The following is an 11342-nucleotide window of genomic DNA, read 5'->3' as shown; positions in this document are numbered from 1 at the left end:
AAGATTTGAAGGGTGTGGTCTTTCTCAAGTTCCTTGGTAGCAGAATTTTCTCCATTCCTCAGTAAGAGCTATGGATTCTGATGGGAAGAAAGACTAGTGATATTGGTAGTCCCACCAACAATGGGAGAGAGGAAAGTTGCAACAAGTATAGTGTGGGCATATCATAGCAAGCAATCCTGCATGTGCTGATCTTACCGAATTTTTGAGGTCACAGAATGGTGACTCTGAGAGGGATCTGGCCTACAAGTACTCATTACAGAGGACTAATAAGGAAATTAACTCAAAATTCCTTGGAGACATTCTGCAAGACCGAATTTCTCACTTTTTTTTTTGTTTTATTTTCATGAACAAAATTTATTTTCATGAACCACACTATTTGGTGCCATAATCTAATTATACTTACTATTCAAGTTCTAATGAATAGCTTTTAACATTACTTTTGCTTCAGCCATTTCAATAGGTTCCTTCCTTCTCTGCAAGGTTTCACATGCTATGATGAATGAATCATTTTAAGGTAAAATCCTTTCATTCGGGCATTTATTTTTTTTTTTTTAAAGAATGGATTTATTCCAAGTAAAAGTGCATGTCTGACATTGAGTTCCATCCATCACTTTATCTGGTAAACACAGAACAGGCAGCGTGGGGCGTGTCACAAAATTACACAAGATATATTTCAAGGAGTTCGGCAAGTCTGCCCCAAGTACAGCTGAGAAGCTGTACTGTTACCTTCACAGGTGAAGCTGATAAGGTAAGCATTTCTTTCAATTATGATTTAAGTTCTAATCTGCTATTTAAAAAAAAATAATCTGTTACAAAAATTACAAAAAGATTGATGTAACCTCATGTTTATGATATTCAATATCAGTTAAAGACACAAGTGATTAAAGGATGCTTTCTGCAGGAACCTCATCTCACCTTCATATGTGTGTTCTGCATTATTTTATTGTTTCACATTCTGACATGCATAAAGTCAAAGTATTTGTTTGTATGAATTAAAGCTTTGTTTACTACCTCTTCCACATTGAAAAACTAGTGATATGACAGCCTTTCTCCCTTCTTCCTCTATCCCTTTAATTTTGCATTCAGAATTAAAAGACAAAATTGAATTTGTTTAAATTCCAGAGGATGTGACTAAAGTTCAGTTGCAGGGTTCATGGAAGACATTCTCTGAATGAAATTAAGGAATGCAGCATATTCAGGTGACCCCAGCATACTGCAGCTCTGTGTTATCTTTAATAGTTACATTTTCTAAGATTTTTTTAAAAAAAGCATTTGCTTCATGAATATATTTCTTCACCAAGACCATAAATGGAGCTTAAAGCCTAAAATATAATAGCTAGCAGAACTGGTAAATAATAATAAAAATTTACCTTATAGCAGCTATATAAGTGATTCAATTTAGAGAGAGATTGAGCATCCATTCTAGCAGGAAAACAGCTGGATGCACTGTTGTTCAAATTATCCCACCTTAAGAGATGACTGTCACATGAGTGAATTGATTTCATAGGGACTCTGATACATATGGCAGACTATACTGGACTTTTTTCTCTAGCAGCCACAGAGGGAAACAAATTAAAGTTTGCACTGCTTGAATATCCCCAAGAGCTAGGGGAATCTCCAGCCTAGCAAGGTTCTCTCTGCTTGCGTCAACATGTGGGAAGTTATAAGTGGTATAAACACTATATTGCTGCATTAGACTTTACAGTACCGTATTTTCTACTCTGTGTTGCTGTCTTCACTAAAAAATCCTTCTCTTCAGTGTTAGATGAAATGCAGGTTACTGAAACTACAGGGAAAATTTTACAAGAATATCAGAAAAAGGGCAGAAAAAATATTTAAATATTGAAGACGTGCAGATCTCTGCAAATTAAACACAAGCCTAAACAAGCACTGTCTTATTAAAAGATGGATTTTATGGAAAAGGTGATAATAAAAATTTTAGAACACTTTTTGAAAACAGAGTGAGATATAATTGAATCAACAATGAATGGAATATACTAGTTAGAGATGTTTGTCATAAACTAAATGAACTTGGTAAATCATTTGCAGTCTCCATTGCTGTGCCTTCAGTATTGTATTTAAAAAAATGAATGTAATGTTCCTAATATTTGAGACCTCTGATAAAGTACGTGGTGTAAGAACCTAGCTTCCATTTTCACTAAGCTGAAGTTAGCATAAATTTAGCAAAACTTATGCTATTGCTTCAGACTTGCACATTGTATACTGGAATTAACTGTAGTTCGGATCATAGAGGGCTGATCTGATAACTGATCTTAAAAGTGATGTTAAAAACTATAGTGAAGAACCTGGTTTGGAGTCTCAAAAAAATGAAGATTCTGAGAACAAATCTATGTGTGTTTTTTTCTTTAAAAGATGAGAAAAGACTGTTGGTGAGCTTCCTTCAAGGTAACTAATATTCTTCACAACATTTTCAACAACATGGTATACATGTACAGGGAAGGAGATTTCAAGTTTCAAATAAAAGAATCATCTGCCTATACAAAACTGGTAGCTATCCAGCATTTTGATTGCTCATGAATCTAAAAGCCTGTCTGCCTTTTAAATCCACACCACTGGATTCTGTTCGCTGAAAAAAACCTGTGAACCAAGTTCAGGGATTCAAGGGACTTTGCGTTACAATTAATATATTTCATCATAATAAGTCTCTTTCTGTTTGCTTTAGAAAACACTGATTTCACGATGGGCTCCATCACTGCAGCAAATGCAGAATTTTGTTTTGATGTATTCAAAGAGGTGAAAGTCCACCATGCCAACGACAACATCTTTTATTCCCCTCTGAGCATCATTTCAGCCCTGGCCATGGTCTATATGGGAGCAAGAGGTAACACTCAATCTCAGATTGAGAAGGTAAATTACTTACATGGATATAAAGTGACCTCTACTTGTGCTTGTTGTTCCTTCTAAGTAACATCACTGAAGTATATTATCCACTGGTAAGGTTCTCACCTGTTTTAATGCCCAAGAAATAAGCCAAAGTCACAAAATGGAGAACTGGATTGAGATGGATTTAGATAAAATACTAAAAAAACATATATTGTTTTCACTATAAGGGACAGCTAGTTTTGATTTAGAAAAAAAAAAGAAAATCTCAAGGACAATAACGAAATGGATTACCAGTCAGAAAATTTTGTTATATGATTTTTTTTCTGAATTCTGACATATTCCAGATAATGTGATCAGATTTTTTTAAAAAAAGATTAATCACAGGAAGAGAGGAAGACAGAATATTATTAGCAGTACATAACACGTAACTCAGTTTCTAGACATTCATTAGAAAAAATATAATCTAAGCAAAGAGTGGTATTTAGTTTCCAAGAACGCCACAGAGGGTATAAATCAGTTGCAAGCTTACTTGTAGATTTTTAGTTCAGCTGTTTTCTCAGTTAGCACTGTTTTTTCTGAGCCAACAGCTTTACCTCAAGCACCGTATGTAAATCTCAAATTCACATCATTTTTGGTCATGCTTGTCATTTCTACCATTGGCATTTTCTCTTGCAGGTTCTTCACTTTGATAACGTTACAGGAGTTGAAGACACTGCTGATTCCCAGGTAGAGAAATAACTTGCTCTCCCTTTCTGTCTTATTTTCTTCTCAGAACAAAACTAGAAACTGGCAGTTTCAAACTCTGTCAAAAACTAGGTAATGTTCTCAAACCAAGGAGACCTGTGGAGGGAGGGAAGGAGGGCATAACTCACCTATTTGTTAAAAACCAGGGAAAGAAGTCAGGTTGCATATCTTGCACCAGAACAAGTGACGGTATGGGGCAGGATGCTTTGGGCACCAGGGTGCCTTCCTGGGCAAGTTCTGCTGGGGGACAGCATGTGAAAGGGGCTCAGCACCTGGAGCCAGGGTACAGCAGTCAGACTTGTAGCTGAGACACTCCAAAGCAGGGCAGAGAAGAGCTCAGAAGTCTCAGTGACAGGAACACAAATACATGCTTACAAAAAGAACATTTCAGGGCACTTCTCCAGGGTCAGCTGAATGTACCATGACTATAACACCTGTTGTCCCAAAGGTGGCAGCCCTATGTCTGTGGAGGAGGATTCCACTGCAGCATGACTTAACTGATAGAGACAATCCTTTAGGGTCTTATTTCCTAGATAAGAGGAAGCTAATGCAAAGTATCTTCTTATTTTCATGTCATCACCTCAGTGTGGCACTTCTGAATACATCCACGATTCATTCAAGGATATTCTCTCAGACATCACCATGCCAAATGCTACATACTCACTCAAGATTGCTGACAGACTCTATATTGAAGAAGCATACCCCGTTCTTCCGGTGAGTTGAACTGTGACCTGACTTGATCAAGATTCCCCATAAAGGCCCCTGTGACTCTACCCTAGGGAAGCACCACCACCAATAGCCCACTGTTGACGAAGGGATAGTTGTGAGCCATGAGGGAAACTGGTTCAGAAGGAGTTTGAACCTTCCTGTGGCTCTTGGGTGGAGGTCAGGCAAAAGTATAATGGCATAAAATGTGTCCATGTTGCAACAATCACACAGAGTAGTCAAGATTGCTGTTCGTTTGCTAGAAAACGGCTTTTAATGAAAAATTAAACTTTTAAGGGAAATGAAATACATTTTATGACTTGAAAGCATGAAGGCTGAAATTGTTGAATTTGGATTTTTTCAAAGCCAAATATCTAATCTTCCCAGTGAAAGGAAACTTTGTTTTTGAAACCTAAGAATGTAAGAACACAGTATTCAAAATAAAAAGTGGGCAGAAAGAGAAGGAAACAAACATTGTCTTTCCTTAAAAATGCTTGTTATACTGAAAGTGTTTTGGTAAAACAAAGACAATATTTCATAATTTTAACTTAGAGTCCTATCTGAAAAAAAAGTGCCAGACCTAAATATGTGAAATAACCTTTCTTGTACAGCTTTAAGATTCAGTTACAGGAACACAGCTGTGACTGACAAGTTCAAACACGGGAGTAAAGGTTCATTTTTTTAACCATTCTGTTTCATTTCACAACCTTGCATTTCACATTCATACATTTCCAATTCTCATCAGTCTGACAGCTGCAATCCTTCTGCTTACAGGAATACTTAAAGTGTGCAAAAAAATTCTACAAAGCAGAGCTGGAAGAAGTTAACTTCAAAACAGCTACAGAGGAAGCAAGACAGCTCATTAATTCCTGGGTGGATAAAGAGACAAATGGTAAGGACAGAAAAATAGGTAGCAGATATTTCCCCCTACCTACCATAATCTATACCCTTGTCTTCCTCACCTCGTAACATCTAGAAAAAGTGGGTCAAGCAAGATCAGGTTGCTTACTGCTATGAAAACAAAGCACAAAGCAGCACCCCCCACCTCCATGCCCCTCAGTGCAGGCATTTGTGCACACCAGAGGACTTGTATCTTACCACTCTCTGCCCTGATTTCTTTCTTAAAGGACAGATCCAAGATTTCCTTGAACCAGGCTCTGTTGATCTTGATACTGCGCTGGTCCTTGTGAATGCCATTTACTTCAAAGGGATATGGAAGACAGCATTTAAAGAAGAACATACTCGGGAGGTGCCCTTCAATGTGACAGAGGTAGGAGGGCACGGACACAGCTTCTAGCCAGGACAGCAGTTGGCTTGCACAGCCAGCAAGCTGGGTGTTATGCATACAACTTGTTGCTGTCACAGGTTGGGTGTTTAGACAGTTCCCTCACTGTCAACACCTGAGCCTAAGGCCAAGGAGTGTTTGCAAGAGCTGTGTCTAACCAGGCTTCCAGGGCACACCAGCAGGCAAGAGAAACAGCTCTTCTCCAAAGGCAATACACTTGAAGATTGAGTCCTGTCCCTTTCAAAGGACTTGTACATTTGCTTGCTTAAAAAAAAATGCTCCCCAGTCACATCATCTCACATTTCTGTTTTTGCAGCAAGAAAGCAGACCTGTGCAAATGATGTGTCAGAACAGTACCTTCAAAGTGGCAGCGGTGGCTGCAGAGGAAATGAAGATCCTGGAGCTTCCATACGCCAGCGGGAAGCTGAGCATGTTGGTGCTGCTGCCTGATGACATCTCTGGCTTGGAGCAGGTATGGCCCTGGCAGGGGAAGCAGAAGAGTTACCACTTCAGTGGGACTTGGCTGCCGTCAGACTTTTTGCTGTCCAGGGGAGCCCAAAAGTGCCCCAGGGGCTACAAGGTGCTCAGGCAGGGAGGGACTGGCTTCTTAGGAGAGCCCTGGACTCAGTCTAATGAACAAAGGTAAGGGAGGGTAGTGCTGCTGTAGTCCTGCAGAATAGGATGTTTCTATGTGCACCAATCTCCCTCAGGTACCAGAAACAGATATGCTAGCAGCATTTTTTTTTCTTTTCAAGTGATTTCAATCTTCCAGGGGAGTACTCAATGGTTTGCTAAACAAGAAGAGTTTATCCAAGGGGAAATAAAAAGCAGAAGTGATGAGGAAAGCATTCCAGGAGCTGACTAAAAGGAAAATGGGAAAAGTAGCATTAGAAAGGAAATAAAATGAGGGAAGAGATGATTAAAACACATTCCAGGAAGCACAGGTTTGGGGCCAATTTGATTTGAAGATTTCAATAACTGCATTTTCACCAATAAAGCCTTGATCTGATGAAGAAATTTTCAGATGTCAAAGTTTTAGACAACTTCATCAAGACAGATGAGATATAGGCCGTAATCAGAAAGAAATATATAAGATAAACAAATACATTTAAGATTAAGTATCAGTTCTATTGTCTACACAAAGTAAATGGAAAAAAATAATAAAAAGTGGTATGAAGACAGCTGTTAAGACCATTACACTCTTTGTCTCAGGCATTTCATTCCCTGCCTCTCTTTGCAGCTTGAGAACAAAATCAGCTTTGAAAAACTCATGGAGTGGACCAGTCCCAATGTAATGGAAACGAAGAGAGTGAAAGTGTACCTCCCACGCATGAAGATTGAGGGAAAATATAACCTGACATCTGTCTTAATGGCCTTGGGTATGACCGACCTGTTCAGCCCTTCGGCCAATCTGTCTGGCATCTCTTCAGCAGAGAGCATGAAGATATCTGAGGCCATCCATGAGGCGTACATGGAAGTCAGTGAAGAGGGCACTGAGATGTCTGGCTCAGTGGATGTGATGGGAGACATCCAACATTCCTCTGAGTTTGAAGAGTTTAGGGCTGACCACCCATTCCTTTTCTTGATCAAACACAATCCAACCAACAGCATCCTCTTCTTTGGTAGATATTGTTCCCCCTAAAGAAAGAAAGAGCTGGAAATAATGCTTGCCTTCGTCTCAGAGTACTGTAGTATTGTAGTGTAATCTCATTTCTTCATTATTTTCTCCAAGTGGAAAGCCTTCAATATCTAGGGAGATATTCTTGACAAAGTGTGTGACTTTTTGGATATTTAGGTGCAAGTATTTCTGCTCACACAGCTTGTATTCAGGATTTATTGCCAGGATTGAATGAGAATTTCAGAAGGTAGCTTAGGATCCCCATCATCATTGAATAACTTGAGAGACAGGGCCAGTGTTTTGATTTTTGTGACAAATCCTGACACTGTTATTGAGTATCTGTCTTCTCTATAGGAGTTCTGTGAAATAAACACAGCTTTCAGAATAATCCCGTTCCTTTCTTTTGAATTTGCTGGGCAACCACCCCTGAATTGATGCCTGGACAATTTACAGATGAAATTCTAAACTTCAGCAAAGCATTCTTCTTCCAGGAATGCATTTGGGCTTCTTTGTGCTTCATGTACTATAAGGCTGTGTCTCTTGTTCTGAGAGAGCATACAGAAAGTCTGCCATTATTTCATAAATCATCATCTCCAAATACAACATCTTCCTGACTGATATAATTTCCCGTCTTCATTCCAGTGATGTATCATTGATTTTGCGAATGTTAATTGTTGGTCCTTCTATTTATTTTAATAAAAGCATTGCAAACTAAACATGCCATTACCTATTCTGGGTTACTGCACCATGCAACCTGAAACATGTGATATAGTGGGTAGTGATTATTGACAGAAGTGGTTTAGATTAGGATTTAGATCCTATTTTTAAAACCAGAATGTACCCGTATATAAAGTCACTAAGGAGCTTAAAAACTTTTTTTTTAATTTTTGAGCTTAAGCAAAGTAAACCCTACAGCTCCTATTCTTACCTTGAGCTTATCTCCACATGGCATATCAAATAACTAAATTTTTTGAATTTGCTATTATATTTCCAGATAGCTTTAAAAGATTTCCTCTAAGTGTCTTCAGTTAATATATCAAGATGATGCCTAAGGGATATAACTTCAAAAACATGAGAAGAGTGTTTGTCTTAAAAGATGGACTGCTTCGGCTCTCTAATACCCATAAGAATCATATGAGGAAATCTTTTTTATTGCCTCTCGATGTAATAATTCTCTAGAGATGTTATTTCCTATTTCACAGTCTTTAGAGGAAAGATTCTTTAGGTTACAATTTATCCAATTAAAAATATTATAAAGTCTGCCAAAAGATTATTAGTGTTAATTGCTGAATTAAGCAATCTTCATTCTGCTGGGATGCACACACAGAACTGCAAATTACAGTATCAGTACTTTAAAAGTGCTTAAAAAAGGAGACACATGGTATTTGGAGCTGCCTCAACCATTCACAATGTCAGCATTAAATATAACTTGAAATGATGCTGGCAGCAGGGAAACACATTTTCATAGCTCCTATGAAGTCTATGGGAGAACTGTAAATACTGGTCTTCCCAAGACAGTCATAAAGGATTAGCTACGGTTAACACAAGTGTTCAAGTAAGAAAGTATTTCAAGAGATATGACATTTCAAGGTTTACTGTGTACATTATGTTCTGCTTCCCTTATAGTCAAAAGCAGTCAACAGAGTTTTGCTGCAACTAAAAAAAAAAAAAAAAAAAAAAGGCAGGATTTGTAAAATATTGTCCTAAGAAGCAGAGTGTGTAAGATTCTTAAACAATTATAAAACTGTTATTAAACTGAAATAAGCACGTCTGTCACTCTGCATTTTCTACGTACAATGACAATAAAATATCAACATTTAAGGAAGTATTTATTACCTAACATGAAAGAAAAAAAAAGCTATTCTCTTGTTTAATTGTTCTTTTGCTTGATGGTTATTTTAAAGCAAAGAAATGGAGAAAATGAAGACTGAAATGGCGTTTTCCTAAAACTACACACAATAGAGGTTTTCAAGGCACAGAGCCCACCTCATGTCCTCACTATGAAACAGAACTATTTGACTCGTTTTAATTTGGCCATTAGGTGTCACTAGGGATATGAAGTGATGTCTATCGGTCTCCTGAAAGACAGATATATGTTGAAAACTAGGTTTGGGAGCTTAATGTAGGTTCCAATTTTGTTCTTAATTTAATTTTTGTGCTAGCAGATGATTTGGATCGATATACTGAAAATGTAGACCATGGCACTGTGTTTGGAAGCCTGTAATTTTTTAAGAAAAAGACAGAAATATTATTTGGTGAAAGTCCAGAGGTATTTTAAGATGTCTGTGTCCTGATTGAAAAAATATCAGAGGCAAATACTGTAGAAGAGATAGATCTCTGTTGTTTATGAAGGAGAAAACATCCTCCATAGAGGCTAAAATGAGAGATAAAAGCTCAGATTCAGCAAAGTTGAATAAAATCTATACCTCCATATCAACGTCTGGGCTCAGAACTGTGTCTGTGCATGGCTGGTCTGGGCCAGCAGGACCTGCTGTGAAGGTGTTGCCATGCTGAATGTGGCTGCTGCAGCCCCCGTGGGAAGGAATTCTGTGAAGAGCAGCATGGAGGGTGTTAACAGCCATGAAGGGAGCAAACACTGACTGCTCCTTCTGATCTCTAAAGTCCAGCAAGAGTTTAAAAACACAAATTCCAGTTCCTGTGAAGTCTGGGTATTGTCCGATAATCCTTTTTGTTCCCTGGCAACATGACTGAAGTTGGTATGTCAATAAATTGCTATCTGTCCATCCGCTACACTCCATTTTCACTATGTGCTGTGTTGTTTGAGATACACAGTACTGCTAGGGTCTGTGGAATAGAAACAGCCACATGCAATCACATTCTTTTTAATGCTGCATAGGACAGCATTAGAAGTGCTCTGCTGTCTAAGTGTGCCTTTCCTTCTCATGTCATTTGGCGAAGGGTTGGAGCTTACATATATTCTCTGCCCTTTGGGGAATATAATTGTCTGAGACCATTCCACACTCCTCTGTACATTTCACTTGCAAGAAAAGCCCACCTTCTCCTAAGCAAACCAAATCCAAGGCTGAAGGCATAAGACTTTGCAGGCAATATGCTCTAATCATAATCATCAGAGGATGAGCGCTCAGACAACCTCCTGGACTCCAGGAGAAAAGCTGTCCTGGACTCCCAAATGATATTTGAGAAAGCACAGCATGCTGAATAAAACCAAAACTTCATATCTGTTGGGAAGGCCTTGACACGGAGCAGTGGTTTAGTTTTCTGTTTCCTGTGGCTAGTGAGCTCAGATTCTTCAATCTGGAAAAGAGACAACAGAGAGGGGATTGTCAAGGAGGCAAGGGTGAGGTTGCTCAGCAAGGGAAGGGGACCCAGGGCAGCAGGTAACAGCAAGGCCAGCAGGGCAGAGGCCTCCCTGATAAGGTGTTCAATGCTATAGTTCCTAATACTACTGCTACAGTCCAGTGATGCTCAAACAAGTCTGTAGCGATGAGGTAGGTCAAATATCAAGCCTGGAGGTTATGTCCACATGTCAGGGTCTGCAATGGTCCTAACCTGAAGACTGTTGTATATCAAGGAGTTAGTGACCCACATAAAAATTGACCTGAACAGGCACAGGTGTGTGCTGTGCTGTGCTATGTTATGCTGCACATATCACTTGGCCTCCAGGCCTATACTGTGCTGAATATATCATGTGGTTGAGGGATAAACTTTGCCTGCTAATCATAATGGGGGAACTTGTAGATTGTCCCGAACTGGCACCTGGTGATGATGCTGCTGGTACATCTTTGTCTTTATCTTGAAGTGAAGCAGCATGTTTCTATATAAATATACTTTTATTTGACAGTAAAAATGGTAAACAGTTTTACTTCTAAGAACATACCTATAAAAGTTGTAAAGGTCACACCACCAGTGAACCTCTGCATGCAATGGGATATGCAGTGTGATAAACATAAAGATCCATCCAATGCTGCACATCTTGGAGTTCCCATCATCTGAAGGGACATGAAATTATCTATGATATCTCCTTTTTCCCCTCTCATGTTATCTCCAATAAATTGCATTTTAATCATTTTCTTACTAATGTCCAAAACAAACACTTGCAGTGGTGCATTACAGGATCCATCTTGGTGAGGTTCATAGCCAGATACAGGCATGCAAGGTAGCAAG

General features: G+C 38.8%; 1 protein-coding gene across 2 annotated transcripts; it reads left to right on the top strand.

Moving 5' to 3' along the window:
• Nucleotides 1–2691: 2691 nt before the first annotated feature.
• LOC141945339 (ovalbumin-related protein Y-like) lies at nt 2692–7220 on the top strand. 2 transcript variants are annotated; one of them, XM_074873396.1, is made up of 7 exons: nt 2692–2868; nt 3520–3578; nt 4167–4302; nt 5068–5185; nt 5421–5563; nt 5895–6050; nt 6819–7220. In XM_074873396.1, exons 1-7 carry the CDS (start codon nt 2701–2703, stop codon nt 7218–7220), a joined length of 1182 nt encoding a protein of 393 aa, XP_074729497.1. In that variant the 5' UTR covers nt 2692–2700. The 2 variants fall into 2 exon arrangements, with proteins under 2 accessions (XP_074729497.1, XP_074729488.1); XM_074873387.1 differs by having other exon boundaries at nt 2701–2868; nt 3520–3570; nt 4174–4302.
• The last annotated feature ends 4122 nt before the right edge of the window (nt 7221–11342 follow it).

This window comes from Strix uralensis, chromosome 1 (genome assembly GCF_047716275.1).
Source record: "Strix uralensis isolate ZFMK-TIS-50842 chromosome 1, bStrUra1, whole genome shotgun sequence".
In the NCBI taxonomy this organism is placed as follows: Eukaryota; Metazoa; Chordata; class Aves; order Strigiformes; family Strigidae; genus Strix; species Strix uralensis.
Note: the sequence above shows the minus strand (reverse complement) of the source record. Positions and strands in the feature narration are given on the sequence as shown.